This window comes from Euleptes europaea, chromosome 15 (genome assembly GCF_029931775.1).
Source record: "Euleptes europaea isolate rEulEur1 chromosome 15, rEulEur1.hap1, whole genome shotgun sequence".
NCBI classification, from domain to species: domain Eukaryota; kingdom Metazoa; phylum Chordata; class Lepidosauria; order Squamata; family Sphaerodactylidae; genus Euleptes; species Euleptes europaea.
The window spans coordinates 59,491,523-59,512,858 of NC_079326.1; the positions used below are offsets into that span (position 1 = coordinate 59,491,523).

Below are 21,336 nucleotides of genomic sequence, written 5' to 3' on the forward strand. Positions count from 1 at the left end.
CTCTTGGCAGCTTATTTAAGATTGTTTCCCTCCCATAGTTAAGTTTTTGAACTGTCTTTCCTTGCATCTGTGCTACCCTCTGCAATTCGTTCCTATCTATATTTGCGGTTATTGTCCTCACTTGAGGCTTTAAATTAACGTCTCGCTCTCCCAGGAAGATTTAGTTTAAAGCCCTCCTTATCAGGTTTCTTGCACACTCCCTCAATGGTAACCCTACTAAAAGCTTCACGACACTCCCAGTTTCAGAGTAAACTACAAATACAAACTTTGTTTCACGACCCCAGGCTAAGAGCCACAGGTCAAGAGCCCTTTGGCGAGCGCAGGCTTCTAAATGAACAACTCTCAGTCCCACCCCTCAATGCCAACAACAGAGGGCGGGGCCAGCAATTACCCCCAGCAATTACACTGCCCTCTTCACTCTGGAAACCACACTAAACAAAAGAACAAAGAGAAACACTCAGAAACCCCTCTCCAACAGGCCCCAAGCACCTCACCCACACTCTCTCTCACACACACCAGCCTCAGCTGAAGCTCCGAAACAGCTGAGGAACAAGCAAAAGCAAAAACTTACACTGACCTCTTTAGCAGCTCTGAGTCCTGCAGAATCACAACACAACTGCCTGTGGCGAGCGCAGGCTTCTAAAGCCTCCTGGTGACCTTGGGCTAGTCACAGCCCTCTCAGCCTCACCTACCTCACAGGGTGTCTGTTGCGGGGAAGGGAAGGCGATTCGAAGCCGGGTTGATTCTTCCTTAAGTGGTAGAGAAAGTCGGCATATAAAAACCAACTCTTCTTCTTCTATGTGGCCCTCCCGTAAGTGGCTTGTGATGGAGGGCTCCCATTGGAGAAGCACAGCTCCCTTGGCCCTTTCCTATCCTGACTATGCATTTTGTGGAATCTCTTGCTGCACGTGTCTTTGGAGGGCTATGAGGAGAGAGTTGCTTTAGGGGAGTGAACACCGTGTCGTTGTCCCCATTTCAGTAGCAGAATGATATGGGAGGAGAAGTGGACTTTTTTTTTGATGGCATGCCTATGAAAAACCCCTCATCTTGAATTCAAGGAAATGCTGCGCTGTGATCACACAAGACATCAGGCGTTACTGAAGTGCCAAAGTGTTTCCTTCAGTTTCCACACTATTTTAGTAATTCACTATGTGGTTGAGGAGGAATATTTCTAGTCAGTTACATACTGATTTAGAAGGCGGTTTTGGCATTGGATCTAGCCATTTTGGTAACACCGCAGGTGCCATTTTGCTCTGAGGAGGACGTTTACCTCATTCTTGACCTTGTGGCAGCCGCTGTTTTCTTGACCCCCCACCCTGCAGAGATGCTCATGGATCAAGTGCACTGATGTGTCTTCTCTTCATGGGCAGGGTGCACGCAGCATAGTCAGTCAATAGCCATAATAAATGAAGCTTAAGGAGGATGGATCTTATTTCCCATTATTATTTCCAGCTACAATTGGTAACGGTTTCCTTTTATAGACAAACGTATATCTACAGAAGATAGCTAGGGAGCGATGTATGTAAAAGCAGACTCTTGCTGACGTGGGTGTGGCCACGCATCTGGCTACATGTTTGCATCCATATCATGGGACTCAACGTGGGCATCGCTGATGGCTGGATGTGCCGGGTGTTTGTGGAAATGCACAGGGGTTGACCCTGAGTCACTGATCGCTCTCCAAGGGACTGAGTGGTTGTTGTTAGGACTGACTGGGGCCACTTTTTACTTAAATGAAGCACAATCCAGTGCAGTTATTACAATCAGAGTAATCTTGCATGGGATTGTGTTGTCAGGCAGCTAAGAGGAGCTGTGTTTTTTGGAGAAGTTCGATAAAAGCCACATGGTGTATTTTGATTCTGAGGAGTGACGAACTGCTGTCATTACACTGTAAGGGGCAAAGATACCCACAAATCGGTGTTCGAAAGTGTTTTCCTGAAAGCAATGGTGATTAAAACCAGTCCAGCACATTTCCAACAGTGGTACCTGGTTTTATTTTGTTTAAGGCTCAGCGACCAGGCCAGGCAGTGAAGCCTTCCCTGTCTGATATACCTGAAGCTGTGGATGACTTCCTCTGCAATTTTCTCGTCAGGATGGGGATGAACAGGACTCTGGACTGTTTTCAGACCGAATGGTAAACCTTTCCGACTGCAAAACTACAGAAAATAAATGTAGTAATGCTTGTGAGCTTCTATTGCTAATTATTATCAGTTTTGAAAAACAGAAGTGCTTATTTTTTTTGTCCCCCCCCCCTTAATGATAGGGAAAGATTCTCTGTGTCAGTGCAGACTTCAAATCAAAGTTGTAAAATTACTAAACAGACAACCATTGGTAAAGCAATAAAGCCTAGGATCATGGCTTTTTTAGAAAAGTTAAGTTTCCGCCCTCCCCAACAGTTCAGCCTTATTTGCTTTCTGAATAGTGGATAGACACTCTGGACTGGGTCTTCTCTGTGCCTATAAAATGGTGCTGGTGACTCAGATTCTAGGCCAAGGAGGCTGAATTCTACTACTGATGTAATTGTCCCAATTAAGCAGATTTACACATCTTTGTAAAACATACTTTGTAAAACATACTTAGAGCCAGTGTTGTGTAGAGGTTAGAGTTTTTGACTGAGTTCTGGGAGAGCCTGGCTCGAAACCCTACTGTTCCTCCATATAGCTGTGGTGATGGTCCTACTCCGCAGGGGACATTTTTGAGCTGAGAACAAGAGAGCCCACAGAAATTGCACATTTCCCCTGCTAACCAGAAGAGCTTGAATTCTATTGTAAAGGCCGTGTTCCACGTACCGTGCTTTGTTTACAGCCATTTATTACTCCAGATCTGAGGGTGCATATGTGAACGTTTTCTGAATCAGTGCTTGTGATACTGAAGCACCCATGTTTAATATCTTGTGGGTTAATGTCCTAAACATGTATTCCATAAATGTTTCTAAATTGCTTTTAAATTGTTAATTGGCGTCATTAATAAGTAAAAGCAAATTACAGTCATCACATTTTTCTTTGTACAAGTATTTTTCTCTTGCTAATAGGAAGCAGATCCATGCTGTGATCAACCTCTAATGGGATTTGAAGTGAGAAAATAATTAATGCTGAGAAAGTTGATTCATTTATACCTATAAGGCCTCAGCTCATTTATTAAATGACCCTCTTGGATATGAAAGCCTGCTTAAGAATTAATTAAATTAGGCAAGTTAATTAATGTATTTACATCACAGCTTGTGAATTATTTCGATTGTCTATTTAGATATAGAAGCTTCATTTTTTACATTAATATTAATGTTTTAATAGACGCATTAAATAATGACACTATTTTCTGTGAATTGGTGAGTGGTACTAAATTGCAAAAATAGAACTTTTAACCATTTGAACAAAAGTAACGCTTAATAAAATTTAAAAGGTATTTATTTATAAGTGTGGCTTTTAATGCCTAATGTGTAGAAATGGGCAATTGAAGTTTTTGTGGCATGGAGGGTAAATAATATCACCTAGTAAATAACATGCCATTAATCTGTTATTTCTCCAGGCCCGGTAGGAACCTCCTAACGGGTAGACATTTAAAATTGCACTTACAAATACTTCTTCAGCTTAGCTTTATTAGGCTGTATGGTTTCTAAAAGTCATGTTGACCCAACATTTGTATAGCAATTGACAATAGGACACAGTTGACAGAACTGAAGATGAATCTGAGGATTTTATTTATTCAACTATATTAATTTTGGCTCTGACCTGGATGGCCCAGGTTAGCCCCATATTGTCAGATCTCGGAAGCTACGCAGGGTCAGCCCTGCTTAGTATTTGGATGGGAGACCACCAGTGAATACCATGGTCGCTATGGAGAGGGTTTCCTTGAAAATTCTAAGGGGTCGCCATAAGTCAGCTGCAGCTTCATGGCACTTTCATATTGTTATGGTGTAGTGGTTAAGAGTGGTGGTTTGGAGTGGTGGATTCTGATCTGGAGAACTGGGTTTGATTCCCCACTCCTCCAAATGAGCAGTGGACGCTAATCTGGTGAACTGGATTTGTTTCCCCGCTCCTTTACATAAAGCCAGCTGGGTGACCTTTGGCTCGTCACACTCTCTCAGCCCCACCTACCTCACAGGGTGTCTGTTGTGGGGAGGGGAAGGGAAGGCGATTGTAAGCCGGTTTGATTCTTCCTTAAGTGGTAGAGAAAGTCAACATATAAAAACCGACTCTTCTTCTTCTGACCAAACTGGTTTTATCCTGGATCAGTTTTTGGCCTTAAATATTAACATTCCAAGCATGTTAAAATTGCTCTGCAGGTCATCTCCTTCCATTCTTCCGCGCCCCACCCCCCACTTTGAACTTTCTCAGATGTAAGGAGGCAATACTTGAATGGCATTCTAGGAAGGAAGGAAGAAGAGTTGGTTTTTATATGCCGCCTTTCTCTACCACTTAAGGGAGAATCAAACCGGCTTACAATCCCCTTCCCCTCCCCACAACAGACACCCTGTGAGGTAGGTGGGGCTGAGAGAGTTCTGAGAGAGCTGTGACTAGCCCAAGGTCACTCAGCTGGCTTCGTGTGTAGGAGGAGTGGGGAAAACAACCCGGTTCATCAGATCAGAGTCTACCCCTCCAAACCACCGCTCTTAACCACTACACCACGTTGGCTCCCACTACACCACCGCTGGTGGGCTGTATTTATCTGCAATTAATTACAAATGTTTTACAACTAATAGCTCACATCCATTTCATCAGTTATTTCTTTATGTGCCTTTAGAGTGATGTTTTAAGTGTATGGCCGGCACCCTGAGGCTTGCCAAAGGGTTTGCTTTTTGTTTTGGGAATTCCAATGTAGCAGTGATCGATATAGTGTGGTCCAGGCTTGGTGCTGTACTCTGAGTAAAGTGTTTTGTTGGTGTGTGTTTTTTAATCCTAATGGTTGAGAGTAAAAAGAAAAAACCCTCTATGTGTTCACATAATTTTAGGTATGAACTGATGCAGAGAGGTTTGCTTGAACCTAAAGACATTGGATTTGTTCCAGATGCATACACCTGCAATCAGCATTTGGAAAGGGAAAACAAATGTTTAAAGAAGGAACTAGAGAACTACCAGCTTGTAGCCACGTATGTTTTTACTGTTGTTAAATTGGTCTTCTGTTTTCTCTCCTGACAAAATAAAGCACAGTTAAGTCCTGTTAATTTCACTTGAAGAGCTAAGCATTTGTCTCAACTTTTTATTTGCAAAATTTATAGATAGTTTTAATTGCAGCAGCTTTAAGCAGTGAATTGACTGCAGCAGCTTTAAGCAGTGAATTGGAGTTGGTGGGTTTTAAAATGCCTGGCTGTATTGTGCCCATAGAAAACGTTGTACTAAAGTTCAACAAAACATGGAATTCGTAGTTTCCTGAAGAACCCTGTTAGGGGAAAGGTGGTCGAAAGTGTCGGGACGGCATGCCAAATCCCAGGCCCACAGTGACTCATTAGGATCTAGGACTGAGAAACCAACAGCCTGGGGCCTCCAGGTAGACAGAGAACTGAACGGGTTCAAGACCCAACAGGAGAACAGGATTCTAGTCTTCAGGCAGAGCAGGCTTCCGAGTCCAGATGGGGAAGGGGTCACACTTATCAAAGTACCAGGAAGCAGCATCCATCGAGAGGACCCCGCCCCTCTCCCGGCTCTGAAAGGCTTCTCCATCTTTTGATGCAAATAGTTCTTTGGCAACTAATTCTTCCCACTAGGCAGTGTGCCCTTTTAAAAGTTAGCATTCACCATATTTCTTTTGCCACTACAGTTACATAGGAATGTCTTCTCAGTATGAAGATCAAGGAAAGAGAAATGCTAACAGTGGAGGCCATATAAAGAGCACTGAAGAGAAATCGCCATAGCACTGAAGTTAATATGGGACTAAGCTACTGTTGTTTTAGAATGTAGCTTTGAATTCAGTGACTAGTGATAATTATAAAGCCATTTAGTGTATACTTTGTTGTCCTTTTAAAATGCTGCCATGCCCACAGTGTCCAAGAGATTAAGTGCTCCATTTATTACATGCTGAATCAGATTGGGTGTTACAAAAGCGATCCTATGCCTGATGAGGAGTGAGGGGGGGTGTCTGCCTGCCATTCCTGTGTGATGTGCCCCCCTCCCCCCCTCCCTAAGCTTAACATCCAAATTGGGTATTTGTGTTTATAGATCCTCCAGCTGATTTTCGGGCAAAACCCAGGCATTGGCTGTGAGGTTGATCTGTATATCTAAGCCCCTGTTTGAGTATTCAGATTTGGGAAATTGGTGCCCCCCCTCCTCACTGCACTGTGTAATCATAATGACTGTGTACAGAAAGAACATTTGCTTCCTTTTATGTTAAATTCTGAATATTTTTGAAAAGCAAAATAGCTTTTGAATTTCAGAAGGGAAAATTGTATAGAATGATTGATCGTTTTTGAGAGTGTATGCAGTATAGAAACATTTATAAAATACCAAGCAATTCACATATTTTATGTAAGAAGGGAAAAATCCACTGGCTTCATGCTGGAGAGAGGCAACAGAAAGCGATCCTTGGAGAGGCATTGTTCTTTAGGAAGAGTTTGCTACATCTGCCTTTGTGTTCATTCTTGGCACAAAATGACCCTGCCAGAGCTCCACCATGCACATTGACGGGGGCGGGGGGGAAATGCACTGAGCAGCAGTAGTTTCACAAGCCTGGATGTTCCTCAAAGTGCTAATGTTTGTTTGGGATTGTACTTCCTTCTGGGCACTGATTACAGAAACGTTAAGCAGTTGTCACTGCTTGTGATGTTCTGAAGCAGTCCGGAGTGAGGAAAAAAATAACAGCAAGCAGGTCTCACAAGTAAAATTGTCAGTCAAACTATGACATAACTATAGTTAGCCAGAGTGCCAGGTCCAGTAGCCAAAAAGGCATCAGATAAGGAGTGTTCGGTGTCAACACGTACTCCAGACAAGACATTATCAGCTAGCAACAAAGCCAATACAAGGCATGGCAGAATAAAACCATTGTATTGTGGAGTCATCTCCTCTCTCTCTCTCTCTCTCTCTCTCTCTCTCTCTCTCTCTCTCTCTCTCTCTCTCTCTCTCTCTCTCTCTCTCTCCTGTTAATCAGTTATGTATCTATATCTGTTAATGACTTCTTTTTCTGGCTGAACTGCAGGTTGTTGTGATTTGGGTTTGATCTCAAGTGCCTTTACCTCTTGAGCTTTCACAGTCCTAGTGTCTGGGTGTTATAAGAAGAGACCCCTTCCCTACTAGTTTCAAGTTGGAGGTTGTTTACCCATCGTAATCTCGTGCTTGATATTCTCCTTCCCTTGATAAGTAATTTATTTTAAAAGACCAGAATTTCCTTCTTCTTAATTGATGCAGCAAGGCTAAGGAGGCACTGCTGAAGATGCGGAGAGAGCGGGACTTCCACCGCATGCACCATAAACGAGTGGTCCAAGAAAAGAACAGGCTTGTTAACGATATTAAACGGTAAGTGATGATGACTGAAGTGACCTTGGTTTTTAAATCCTGGTTCTTAACCCGTTTGGGTTTCAAACATGGCCTAAGGAAGATCCTCTTTGCAAGCCACAAAGGATCAGTTGTATAGGTACTCAGCAACATATGGGAAACAATTCCTCCAAGTCCTGATTACCAGCACAGCTTGGCAGAACTGTAGAAATAGTAGAAATGGAAGTTGTGAGCTTTGGTGGTACTGTTGATGCCAAACTTTCTACTGTTGAATGAGTATACGAGCTCTCTGTCAAAGTGGCTCTTCATCAAATAGAGTGCTTATTTCTCCACATGGTCACATTTTAAATTATGATTTTAAAGCCCGCATACCCGAATGACCACCTTCCCTGCAATGGGCTTGTGTGCCATCCTACGCCTCTGCCATTGGTCGCTTCAATTTTTATCCTCCTGGTATCCACCAGGAGTTGAGCTTCTTCTTGTACAGCCCCAGCCCTGTTCCAGCCTGCCTGCTGCGTTTGTGTCACCGGCTTGATCTCTTTTAGGGTAGCTTGCAAAACATGCCTCCCAAAAGGATTGTGCAGGCTAATTAGTATTCATTTCTGCCGCTTAATGATGTTGACTGTATTTTGTAGTGTGATGTTGTTTCTTTGGGTATCTAGTTTTGGTGGGATTATTGGACATTTATTAGGAGATTGTTTTGCATCATTTTATGCCATATGTTTTGCTAGCTGCCTTGAGGTTTTTCTGGGATAGGCAAACTGTAAATGTTTTGAAACAAAGCCCATTCATCTGGGTGGCCCCCATAGCCTTTGTTCTTGGGCTTTCTGCTGACCGGGCCCGGCAGCATCGGAACCTGAGTTGTTGAATCACTTTTTCCATTCTGATTGCAATTCATTACAGTTATTTTTTTCAGAATTCTGAGGTGGAAATCAACATTTTTAGCCTTGCCAAATGTCCAAAATATTTCTAAATGTTAACATATGAAATGTACAGTAGATATACCTGAAATAACAGCATGGGTTGCTGGTTGCTTTTACAGAAGATTTCAAATAATTAATGTTAAAAAAAACTCACTCTGTGCTTGATCTCTGTAAATTAGTCATTTGTTTTCCCAATTAGAACTTATCAACCATGGAAAAGCTTTCACCCTCGCTAGGTGCCAGGTCTTACCATCGGTGGTATTGGAGGAAAGATTATAAGAAGGTCCCTATAGCAGAAGGGCTTTACCCTTGTGGGTCAGGGGATATAGAAACTTCAGAACATGTCTTGATCTGCTGTTCATTCTACCAAGAGGTTTGCAGAAGGGTTCTTCCCTCTTTGCTTAACACTTTCCCTGACCAACCAGATGCTCCTAACTGATGAAAAATCACAGTTTACACTCTTGATTGCTAAATTCTGTGCTGTAGCTATTAAAATACGTCATACCCTGACAGGATAAGAGTAGCAGAAATACTTTATTACTCAAAATATTCAGGGGGTCAGACCAAATTGTACAATGCTTATATAAATTTTATTCATACATGTAATATGTAATTTTTAGGTTTGTTTAATTGTAGTAGCAGTAGTAGCTGTACAGATCACTAAGAGTGTTTTGATGATTAGGAAAATCACCGGGGGAGTGCGTGGGGTGTGGGGTGGGGAGAGCTTGGTTGCCAGCAATAAGAATTCTGCAAAGGAGAGGCCTTTTCCCTTTGGCACAGTTGGGGAGAGTGAGATGCTAAGGAATATTGCTTTTCTCTTGTGTAGTGACCTTTCTGTTATTTTTCACACCACTTTTTTTCTTTGTAGGCTGAAAACACATTATGCATCTTATGAGCCGATGTTACGGCAACTGAATGAAAAATATGAGACTCTGTTGAGACAGAAGATGCTCACCACCTTGGAAAGAGACCGAGCTGTTGGGCAGGTACAGCTTCAAACACTTTTGACTGACAAGTTCATACAGACCCTTGGCCTTTTGGGCTTATTTGATTATAATTACAGGTTTAAGTTTCTGTTCTGTGTTATCCTGAAAGTTATCCTGTGTTATCCTTGGAGTGGGTTGCAGAAGAGCCCTAAATGCATTTTATGTCTGATGGAATAGATCTCATCTCAGAGGTTTTGAATTTTTCCTGGATGCCAAGTTCTCATGCTTGGAAATTGCTTGGTCGTGTATTTGAAAGTATAATGAAAATATGCTATTAAAAAGTTTTGGAAAAAGGTGATAAGAGAAACTAATAATTTGATTAATATGAGAGTAAAAAGAAATCCTGCATTTTGCTTATTGGGGGATTCCTCAAGAAAACATGGATAGAAACGATAAGGTCATCTGTCAATATAGTTTTGCTGCTGCAAGAATTGTAATAGCTAAAGTTTGGAAGCAAATAAATAAACCTTTAATTAGGGACTGGAGAGAAAAATTATGGATGTATATGAGGATGGCCAAATTAACAGAATTCCTACACGGAAAAGATATGGAAGAATTTAAAAAAACATGGGCGAAGGCCGTCACATATTGGGATAAACTGGCAAATATGGATTTTACTAAATTAGTTGGTGAGTTATAGAAACAGGTTTTGTATATTTTTTACATTATTGTTAATAATGATATTCTTAAAACTGTTTAGACTCTTCTTCGGAAGTCCGGTGATGGGACACTTTTTATGGTGGGTGGAGGGGCAAAAGAGTTACTTGAATTCTCTAATTTTCTAACTTAGATTGTATTAATGTAGATTATTTTATTGATACTCTTTTGTATTTTCTTTTATATTTTCTTTTATTATTGTTTTTTGTCTTTTTTACTTTATGTTATAAAAATAAAAAAAAATTATAAAAGAAAAGAAAAGAAAATATGCTCAGAGAGGGAAAAGCCTTTCTGCAGAGTGGAACAAGCTGGAGTGGAACAAGCCCTCCGCTTGCGAGTGAAAACTACAAGAGGCTTTGTTTCGAAGCAGTTCATTTCTCGATGTTTTGAGACCTTTGGAAACACGATTTTTAAAAAACAGAACTGTTAAAATCAGCCATGATTTCTATGCCAGGAGACAGCTGTTTTTCATCTAGGATCCTTATATCAGCCTAATTGTTTCAAACTGAAAATTAAGATGTCATTTAGGGGTTTTATTTAAAAAAAAAAACCCACAACTGCCATAGTTGTACTTAGGGCAGACAGGGACCCCTGTATCCTCAGCCGGATTACACAGTTGGTAAAATAATACAATATACAACATAGTGGCACTAGATGCAGAAATTGGTACCAGTGTTTTGGTTTAGACCAGGGGTGTTGAACTCATTTGTTACGAGGGCCAGATATGACATCAGTGTCACTTGGTCAGGCTGGGTCATGCCTCGCTAGTCCAGATCAAGAGCAGGGGTGTGTGTGGCTAGCTCGAGAGCCGGATAAGAGCTCTCAAGGGGCCGAATCCAGCTCCCGGGCCTTGTGTTTGACATCCCTGGTTTAGACAAACAAACAAACACTATGGTCATGAGTTCATTAAATTGGTGAAGAAAATTATTTTAAACTCACACACAAGATCCACCTTTTCTTCAGTGGGGGTGGTATGAAGTACAAGGCACCCCGGGATGGATCCAGCCACTGGCCTTGGCAAAGTCTGAAGTGTTCCATCAGCTTCTGTGGCTCGGCACAGGAGGAGGAGGGCTCCTCAGGCGGGAGGAAGGCTTCAGGCTTTGCTTAGTAGAGTGGCAGGATCCACCCCATTGAATTTAATGGAGGCCATACAGCAGTAGGTCTGGCTGGAATTTGCATGAGTTAGGCATGGGCACCGCTCCCAGCCTGCATCGCTGGGCCCACTGCAGCTTCTCCTTCCCAGTCATCCCTTCCCCCAGCCACCCCCTTCATCGTTGCTGCCTGAAGGAGGTAGGGTACATTGTCTGCACATGCTCAGACAACGCTTTTGTTTTTAGGGGATTTATACCCCCAATGTGTTTTTAATTGATTTTAGTTTCTGCAAACGTGGCAGGGATCCCATAAGGTCAGATAAAAATCTCCTTTCTGCCATTGTGGGCCCGATCTGCAGATTTAGGTATCCGCAGATGAGCCCACATGTGACTATTAGATATGTAGATTGCTTATAATTTTCTTGGTAAGGGGAAATAAAAGTTCTCAAAATGTCTTCTTTCTTCTCTCTCATTGTTCAGATTACTGGCTTGAGAGCCACCTTGGAAAGCTTAGAACCTGGAAGCAACATACAGATATCGATGTCTAGAGGTAAAAATTCTCCTATATACAGAAATCCAATACTTGGCAAGAAAGATCTGCATCTGTCGCCCATCCCGGTTCATGGCCCATGCATGGAAGGATTGCTGCAGAACTCAACAAAGCCTGATCCCGCCACTACCCCTTGCAGGAAATTCACAGCTACCTCCCCCCACAGTCATCCCTACTCCACTCCCAGACGATGGAGGAAAATTCCACCCTGATCCCAAAATGGCGATTGGCATTACCCTGGGCATGTAAGAAAGGGCCACCAGAGCCCAGCACTGACGCGACCCTTCCTGCCCTCCCTCTCATAATACCTATAATACCAGATAGATTCATTCAACGCTGGTGATTCCATGATGTCACTCACCTTCAGTGCTTGAAATGTGAGTTCTGCACAGCCTTTCCTGTTTAAAGTCCCTGGTCCAGATAGTCTTTTATGCTTCCTTTCTACAGCCATGTCTTTTACTGTCGTTACTGATTTGGGGAGTATCTCAAAAGCTACATAATATAACATGGGAGAAGAGAACCACATGTGGCTCTCCTTGTATCTCATTAGAGATGTGCTGAATTTGTTCAAGACTCACATGTTGTGGTTGCAGTCCCTTTTGCTTAAACATGACTCATTCTCTATTTACATGGGTTATGGCTAGTTTTATTTTATTTAAAACATTCTTCACTTCTCAGTCAGTTGATTCCCAAGGTGGCTACCACAAGAAACGAATGAGTTATAGGATACCTGTTGTTATACAAACAGTGAAAATAATTAACAACAGACTGCTTTTATTTTATTGCAGGTCATCGGTGTGAAAGAGAGGATGGCTTAGAAGGACCTTCCCAGAGACGCCTCAAAGAAGCCAGGGATCTGAAACCATATTCCGGGGTTACTCCAAGCGACCCAACCAAAGGTCCAACGAAGCAGATGGGCAGGAGGTATCCAAAGGTATGATGCTTCTCATTTGGAACTTAGAATTTGGCCTAATATTCTATTATGTAATATTGACTCAAAAAGCAATGCAAGCAGCACAAAGATTGCTACATCACTGTTTGGCATAGGGGTTGTTTAGCCTCTTGACACCTGCATCCGTTCCAGAAGGACCGCCTGCTCCCGTATGAACCTGCCTGACCAATACATACTGCAGTCCTCACATTAAAGTCCCAGTGTATCCTTATCTCTCTTTTTAAAAAGGCTTTAAAATGATTTTATTTGTATATTGCCCTTTCTGTACTACTTAACCCCCGTGTTGCAGATGAAGTGCTGAGGCAAGTGGTTCGCCTGAGGCCACTTATCGAGTTCGCAGCTGGGGCAGAATTTGAAGCGGGAACTTGCCGAATCCTCGACCACTCATTTTAAAGTCCAAAGCCCTGTATGCGTGGGAAGGTGTGGTTTCAGACAAAGTTACCGCCTTCACGTTTCCAAGAGCTGGAAGTCTGTTACCACTTTGTCTTCTCCAGCAAGCCCCGCCCCGCTCCCAATTCTTTCGCTTTCTTTCTGAGAACTAGTCTTTGCCAACAAAAAGGCAGGAGAGAGAGCAGAATTCTGTTGTGCCCCCCAGCATGGGTGTGTGTTTGTTGACTCATAGTGAGTGGAGTGGGGAGGCACTGTGCTGACCCCCCACCCCCACCCCAAGACTCACATCTGCTCTGTAAACTAGACAAAGGAGACGGGGGCTGTCAAAATTTCATGGGGATGAGAGCTTTATTTTCAGTGAGCTTGTTTTCACTCTAGAGTCTGGGAAAGAAACCTTCTTTATAGACCTGTAAAGTCTGCCTGCAGCACCTGTAAACAAATTGCAGCCATAAAGTAATAGAGGACAAATTGAGACTGTCTCTTGTGATTTAAATCTGTTGCAAGCAATTTCCCTAGGTTTCCCCAGGTTAACCAGTAAAGAGAACAAATAAACAAATGAAAAAAATCCCATTATTTTTAAAACCTCGGTCACGTTCTACCAGTCTTTACTTCTTCGCATACAAATTTTTTCATGCAAATGTGGTGTCCTTCAGATAAGACAAAACCTTTTATACTTTCTCAGTGGAGGTCTTCAGTTCACGCATTAGATAGCCATATAGTCCTTTATTGATTAATAAGTTTAGCAAATAGCTGAAAATGCATCTGGTATTTAAAGGTATTTTCTTACATGCATTTAGCTGATGCGAACAGCTTAGCTTACCTTTGTTGTACTCTCACTAGCAGAATATGTATTGGATGCTGTTAAGCAGCAACCAGATTTCCAAGCATGGGGGTCCTCGCATTTCATTGGAAGAAATGCTTTCATGGGATAGAGTGTTGCTATTGGAAGCAACGAACAAAAAACATTAATGGAAGGAACCCTTGCAGAATCTTCCTGCCATCCCCATATATTTTGGCCATCTTCTTGGCATGAAGTAGGGGGTCACAGGGTGTGTGTGTGGGGAGGTAGTTGTGAATTTCCTGCACTGTGCAGGGGGTTGAACTAGATGACCATGGTGGTCCCTTCCAACTCTGATTCTGTGATTCTATATTGCAAATACCTCTGTATTAAAAATCAGTAATAGCAAGTATGTCTAAGCCACAACTTTTTATAGTATGATATATTGAGCAGCTGTTCATGAATCAAGATGGAGCTTTGTTTAGTGTCCCCCCCTTCCTATTCAGCTCTAAATGGTGCCTTCATACTTACCATATTTACCAATATAGCAAAGGCTATCCTCTGCCAAGCTAAATACAGTCCAGATTACATTGTAGTTCGTTGCACATTCCAGAAGGGAGCTGCTTTAACAACAGAGTCCAGTGTGGCAGTCTTCTCACTTAAAGTTACCTTTTAGGTATTTTTCAGGGTTCATTTGTAAAGTCATTCCATGCTACTTACACTGTCTATAGCATGAAATGCAATAAATCTCACATCTGTTAATTTAATGCTGAACACATCTCTTGCCTAACTGCATGTAAATGTCAATAGCAGGTAATAGCATTGCCATCCGGTGTCTGAATTCACTCTTCTCTGCTTAAGGACAGATGGACACATTCTAGCTGTATCTGAAGAAATGAGCTGTGACTCATGAAAGCTCATTCCCTGCCAGAAATGCTGTGAGTCTTTAAGGTGCTACTGGACTCTAGCTCTTTTCTACTGCTGCAGACAGACTAACCCGGCTACCCAGTGGGATCAGTATCCATCTCAGAACCTATTTGAGAGCTTTTGTCACAAAGAACTTTGCAAATGCATCGCAACTAGTAATCATTAGTTCCAGTGAATCCAGGAGTTCAAACTTGGGGGTCAGCAGGTGCCGCGACACTTTGAGCAGCTGCGCTGGGCGCAAAGAAGCTGATGCAGCGATAGTGGCAAAGTCGGATTGTGTTGCAGCCTTCTTCACTCTTGCCTCATCCAATCACCGCTGAGGCCAATCTGTGCAGTTTGATTTGAGTTTCCTGATAATGTCGTTCTAGGCCTCTTTGAGTCACTGAACTTGCTAGTCAACCAAGGTGGTGGAGGCTGGGTAAGGACAGCGAGGAGCAACCACGTCAGTAGTTTCCAGGAGCTCCTCACTCCACGCAGCCTCAGAAGTCCTGTTAGTTGGGATCTGGAAATCCCCGTGGGCATTCTGGAGACCAGTTGGATCCATTAGAAGCTGCCAGCAGACCAGTTTTACCAGCCCCTCCCTTTTGCAGAGTGCCGGTGCCACGTTCACCTGTGTCTTGAGCCGGCGGTTGCCAGACTGAACCTGTGAGCCCTTGCAAGGACTCCGTTATGTGTACAGCCCTTCAAAATCCAAGAGAGGCCCATAGTGGCCAGAGAGGCTACAAAATCTTGTGCTGGCCCGGACACAGTCTTGTCTGCATCCTGACTGAAATCACCCAGAACATTTGGTCTGGGGGTCTCCAGCACCAAATCTGAGATTATTTTTGCTAAATCAGACCTAGTTGGGGACTTGGAGGCTGATAGACAAGTAAAATGCTTAGTCTGTCCCTGGAACCTAATATCAGGAACAAAGACTCAACACCAGCTATGTTTTGCACCAGCAGAAGTAGAAGGAATCAGGAAGGATGATAGCTACCCCCCTTCTCAGCTGCCTGAGCAGGATTGGTGAAGGGCCAGATAACCCAGGAGGCATTACTTGAGTCAAACAGACCCCGTGATTGCATCCAAGCATGTTTCAGTCATACAAGCCAGGACAATTTTTTCCTCCCCCAGCCACCCTAGCAGGAGAGCAATTTTATATCTCCAGGATGACACATAAGAACATAAGGCCATGCTGGGTCAGACCCAGGCCCATCAAGTCCAGCAGTCTGTTCACACAGGGGCCAACCAGGTGTGTCTAGAAGGCCAACAGGCAAGACGACAGCAGCAGCATTATCCTGCTTGCATTCCACAGCATGCTCCTTTGATACTGGAGAAAATAGGCATGCATCATGACTAGTATCCATTTTGACTAGTAGCCATGAATAGCCCTCTCCTCCATGAACATGTCCACTCCCCTCATAAAGCCTTCCAAGTTGGCAGCCATCACCACATCCTGGGGCAGGGAGTTCCACAACTATGCATTGTGTGAAGAAATACTTCCCTTTCTCTGTTTTGAATCTCTCACCCTCTGGCTTCAGAAGACGACCCTGCATTCTGATATTATGAGAGAGGGAGAAGAGTTTCTCCCTGTCCACCTTCTCCATACCATGCATAATTTTATAGACCTCTATCATGTCTCTCCTTAACCACCTTCTTTCCAAGCTAAACAGCTCTAAGCTTTTTAACCACTTCTCATAGGACAGTTGTTCTAGCTCCCTGTGTTGGAAAATCTGCCCTTCCTAACGGTGTCACTTGCCTACACATTAAGAGGGGGGACTGACCACAGAGAGTCAGGTAGATAGACAGGACTCGGGAGGTATCTGTAGTTACACCTCACCCTCATTTCCTGTCCCCTTTGATGTTTAGAGATGTATTGTCAGGGAAACTTCCTCCTCTCTCTCTCTCTTTCCCTTTGCCCATCACCCAAGCAAGACCTAGAGCCGGGCGCTCCGCGTGTCCAGGCCTTCCCACCCCAAGATGGAGTGGAAGGCAGATACCCTTTTATACCTAGAGAATTAGCAAGGTAGATCAGGATAGGGGACCCTTGTTTGTCCTTTCCTATCCAATGTGTATTTTAACAATAAATGTACTTTAGTTTGATTAGAGCACATGACTGATGCTCCTTTTATTTTCACACGTGGGTATGCTTCTGCTGGATGCTAAGCTTGAAGCACTCTGCTAAATACAGGAATATCTCCACGACAGATATTCCAACACCCTGATCATTTTGGTTGCTCTTTTCTGCACCTTCTTAAGCTCTGCTATATCCTTTTTTAGGTGTGGTGACCAGAAGTGGACACAGTATTCCAAGTGTGGTCTCACCATAGATTTTTACAAGGGCAATATGATAGCAGCAGCATAAATGATGATGCCCTTACACTCCCCTTTCTTGAGGTGGGGTGGAGTAGCGAATTCCCTGGGGCACTAAACAGTTGGAACTAAATTTTTGTCTTCATATCTTCACATTTCCTTGTCTCTCTGTACATTTTCCAAATGTTAATCGAGAGTTAAGGAAGGATGAATATGGTACAGGTGCTTTTCAACCATACGCTGAGTTTGAGGGCCTGTGGATAGCAGAAAGTACATTTATTCTGTCAGGGTTGCAATTTTGGAAGAGATTATTGTGGATGCATCAAAAGAACAAATCTTTTGAGTGAGCTTGTGGTGCTTTTCAGAGCACAATTCGGTTTCGCCTTGCCACGCCATCTGCTGTAGCTCCCATGAATAATTTATCCCCCTGCCTGGAGATTTTAGAGTGAATCACAGGTCTCGAATAACAATTTGCACTTGGGATGGCCACAAAAGCGCATGGTGTTATGCTTTCTTGTGAGGAGGCCAGGTGGTAATAAACTGATTTTATTCTTCTCCAGCTCTTCCTGCACCAGTAAATACATCCGCTGTCGAACACAAACAAGTACACCAAACCATTTGAAACAGTATTTAAAAACCATAGTAGAAACTATAAAAAAAAACTGTAGAGGAATTCGGAGTACAAATGTTAGCAACATAACAGTGAGGTGTGGGACTCAAAATCCCTCAGCACTTTAGGGATACTCAAAAGTAAATTTCCAGTTCTTTTATGAATAGGTCATATTTGAGGAATTCCTGCTTAAATTCTTCTTTTAAACATCCTAATACCACTCTTTTGTTTAGTGCTTTTGAATAGCTTTCAACCACCTTTTTAAATGCTTGTCATTGTTATCCTCATTTTAGCACTTACTGCAAATGGCATAATGGCAGAAATGGAGGCGGGTGTTCTGCTCTGGAGAGGGACGGTGTGCCAGATTGGGAGAGGCTGCAGTGGCCGGCACGAGCCAGTCCCCTTTTTATCTTCCTGTCGCCTCAGAAGATCAGGAGACTGCCTCCTCCCAACAATTTGTTCCCACTGAGGTGGCATCAGCTGACCATTTTGAGTTAAAGAATGGTCAGCCAGTCTGAAGACAAGCTGTGCTTTATTTTTTAGCTCCACAAATTCTGAACAACAGGCATAAATATCTATATACTTGCTGACTGTTGAAAGAATTCGAAAAGGATTGTGAGGCCAGAATTCCACTTATCAAAATAACATGAGAAAACTTAGCAGCGGTGATAGATCACAATGGGTAGCCCTGTCAGTCTGTCTGTAGCAGTAGAAAAGAGCAAGAGTCCAGTAGCACCTTCAAGACTAACAACATTTCTGGCAGGGTGTGAGGTGCTACTGGACTCTTGCTCTTCAGCAATGGTGGTTAGACATGTACATTTGCTGTAAAACTTGAAGCTAGTTGGTGGCGGCGGCATTTCGTCAACTTTTTTCCAGAGAGAAGGAAAATTTGTGTGGGGGGGGGGGGATGAAAATGTGTTCAGTACTTTCTTATCAAAATTTCAAAGTATAAATGCCTTAGATTTGTTCAAACAAAATTGCAAAGGGATGCCCATGTCTTTCAGGGTCATGTCCGGTTGGGCCTCAGTGGTTCTAGCGTGGGCCAATATGTTGCCTGTACCTGGAGAGGCTGCAGGTTTCTCCATGAATACAATGTAAAGTAACACAGGCAGGCCCCCATCCAATAATTATCAATATCTGAATGAACTATCTAATTGTTGCAATAATAATTACAATAAATACTGTAATGAATGCTGAAAGGACCAAATAAAGATTCACAAGATCAAAATATTGTGTTTCAAAACACAAGAAAATACATACAGTCCTATCCCAACCAACACATCACAAAAACATGAAGAAGAATAATGTTCCAAAAATGAAAGTGATGTTATATAGTCCTGTTGCTGAAAGCACGTAGTGGAGTACTCAGATGAAAAGCACATCACAGAAAATGCCAAACAGAAGCAGAAGACGGTCTTCTAGAAGCAATCCGTTTCGTCATCTGACTTCTTCAGTTCCTAATAGTTTCTAATATATACCATCTTTTGTGATCTGTTGGTTGGGATAGGATTGTACGTATTTACTTGGTGTTTTGAAACACGATATTTTGATCTTGTGAATATTTGGTCCTTTCAGCGTTCATTACAGTATTTATTGTAATCGTTATTGCAATAATTAGATAGTTCATTCAGATATTGTTAATTACTGGATGGGGTCCTGCCTGTGTTACTTTACATTGTATTCCCATTCTAATTTAGTGGTGCTGACTTCTCCATGAATGCATTTGACGATTGAGTTTATCCATTTGAAGTAATTAATCTCACTGATGACAGATTTGACAGTTTCATTCCTGGGATGGTTTTCTTTCTTAACTTCCTTTCCCTTAATTTTGATGTCACTGTGTTGCAGTTTTGATTGCGTTTAGGATGGTTTGCCTTGACTTTGGGCTTTCTTAAGGCGCTGATCCAGCTGGCTGCCAAAAGGAGGCAATTTCCCCAGAGTAAAGGCTGCCACGGTCCAGACCCGCCAAGAACTAGGAATCCACAGCCATTACAGTGCCATGCATGTAGAGACATCTCTGAGTTTGGGTTGAATGTGAAAGGCCTTTGGCGGCTTCCTCTGAGAGTGGATAGGGAGAAGCTTTTCTCCCTCTCTCATAATACCGGAACATGGGATCATCTGCTGAAGCTGGAGGGGGAGAGATTCAAAACAGATAAAATGAAGTATTTCTTCACACAATGCAAAGTTTAATTGTGGGACTCCCTGCCCCAGGATGTGGTGATGGCTACCAACTTGGAAGGCTTTAAGAAGGGAGTAAACATGTTCATGGAGGAGAGGGGTATCCATAGCTACTATTCAAAATGGATACTAGTCATGCTGCATACCTCTTCTCTGTCAGGATCAGGCGTCTGTCCCTAGCATCCCATAAGCAAACTCATCCAGGCAGGTAGTCCTGAAGCACTAATACTTTATTAGGAACAAAAAGGCAGATTAAAGAACTGACTGTCATCAAACAGAAGAAGGCTGCTAATGGCGATACATAGGCAGGTTACATGTTTAAAAGCACTCTAGCCTGTGAAAGTAAAACAAAGCTAAGCACACCCGAGATAAGGGATTCCCAGGAAGTGTAGACTAAATATCATCACAGTTGCGGAAAACAGGATGGACAAAACTGTACACAGAGTTTACAGGCATGAGAACCAAGGCCTTGACATGGAGCCAGAGACTGGCCTACTCATGGCAAGAGCCTTTACTACAGCAACCAGCAAAGGCCTGACATTCTCTCCAGGATCAGAGGAGCATGCTGAATATATTAGGTGCTGTGAAACACAGGCAGGATGGTGCTGCTGCAGTCATCTTGTTTGTAAGCTTCCCAGAGGCACCTGGTTGGCCACTGTGTGAACAGACTGCTGGACATGATGGGCCTTCTTGGTCTGATCCAGCAGGGCCTTTCTTATGTTCTTATCCATCTTAGAGGAGCGTCTCGAATGAGCTGCAAGAATACCTAATCCTGCTATCATTTATGTCCAAGTAAGTCTGACTCAAATGTGACCCATATGAATAAGGAATCACACACCAATAAAGTAATTATTGTGCCAATTATATCAGCACCATTATGCATGTTTTATTGTGTACTTAACTATGGTCAAAATGTAGTTTTTCTTACCTAATATTTTAGAAGCCTGTACTATCTTTTTTGTTCCCGCATCAGCCCATAAACTGACTAATTCTGAAAATATTTGAACAGCTATACTAAAAGAATGTCACCATTTGTAAATGTCTTTTTAGACTGTTACACTCTTTTTATAACACAAGGTCTTGAGACAAGTTCTCTGTTGTCCTCCTATGTCTGTGAAGCAGAAAAGAAACCGCTGTATCTGTGCTATATTTTGTTTCCCTTCTCCGTGTTATGAGCAGTAGCTCGCTTTACCAGACCTTTTAAAAGGAAGACTTCTTTCAGGAGCAGTTTCGCTTTTCAATTGAACATGGGCATTATTAGTCACACTTCATATGAACAGTTGGATGAGCCAGGGCTATGAAGTCACAGCAGTTTTACAATGGCTTTTTTAATTAATCTATCTTTTACTATCTATTGCATATTATCTTTATGTTTATTAAAAAAATCTTTCAGGCTTATAAAGCTGAATGAGGGAGATTTATGTAGCCACAGCCTTTGTGAGTGATTTTTATGAGTTTTATTAGCAAGCTAAGCAAGATGTAGTATGTAATAAAGGTTTTACTGTGCTCTTTTTTCTGCGGTGGTTTTCAACTTTCCCTTGGTATTTCATCTGTTTATAAAATAATTGTAGTCATGATTAAACC

The 21,336-nt window shown here is 42.5% G+C and overlaps 1 protein-coding gene across 1 annotated transcript in view; it reads left to right on the top strand.

Moving 5' to 3' along the window:
- The window catches only part of SPAG16 (sperm associated antigen 16), a 220,209-nt gene that overhangs the window by 40,085 nt on the left and 158,788 nt on the right, over positions 1-21,336 (top strand). The window contains exons 5-10 of the mRNA XM_056861239.1: positions 2,004-2,131; positions 4,946-5,083; positions 7,332-7,439; positions 9,210-9,327; positions 11,556-11,625; positions 12,414-12,559. Coding sequence (XP_056717217.1) covers positions 2,004-2,131; positions 4,946-5,083; positions 7,332-7,439; positions 9,210-9,327; positions 11,556-11,625; positions 12,414-12,559 — 708 coding nt within the window. The remainder of the gene's footprint in view (positions 1-2,003; positions 2,132-4,945; positions 5,084-7,331; positions 7,440-9,209; positions 9,328-11,555; positions 11,626-12,413; positions 12,560-21,336) is intronic.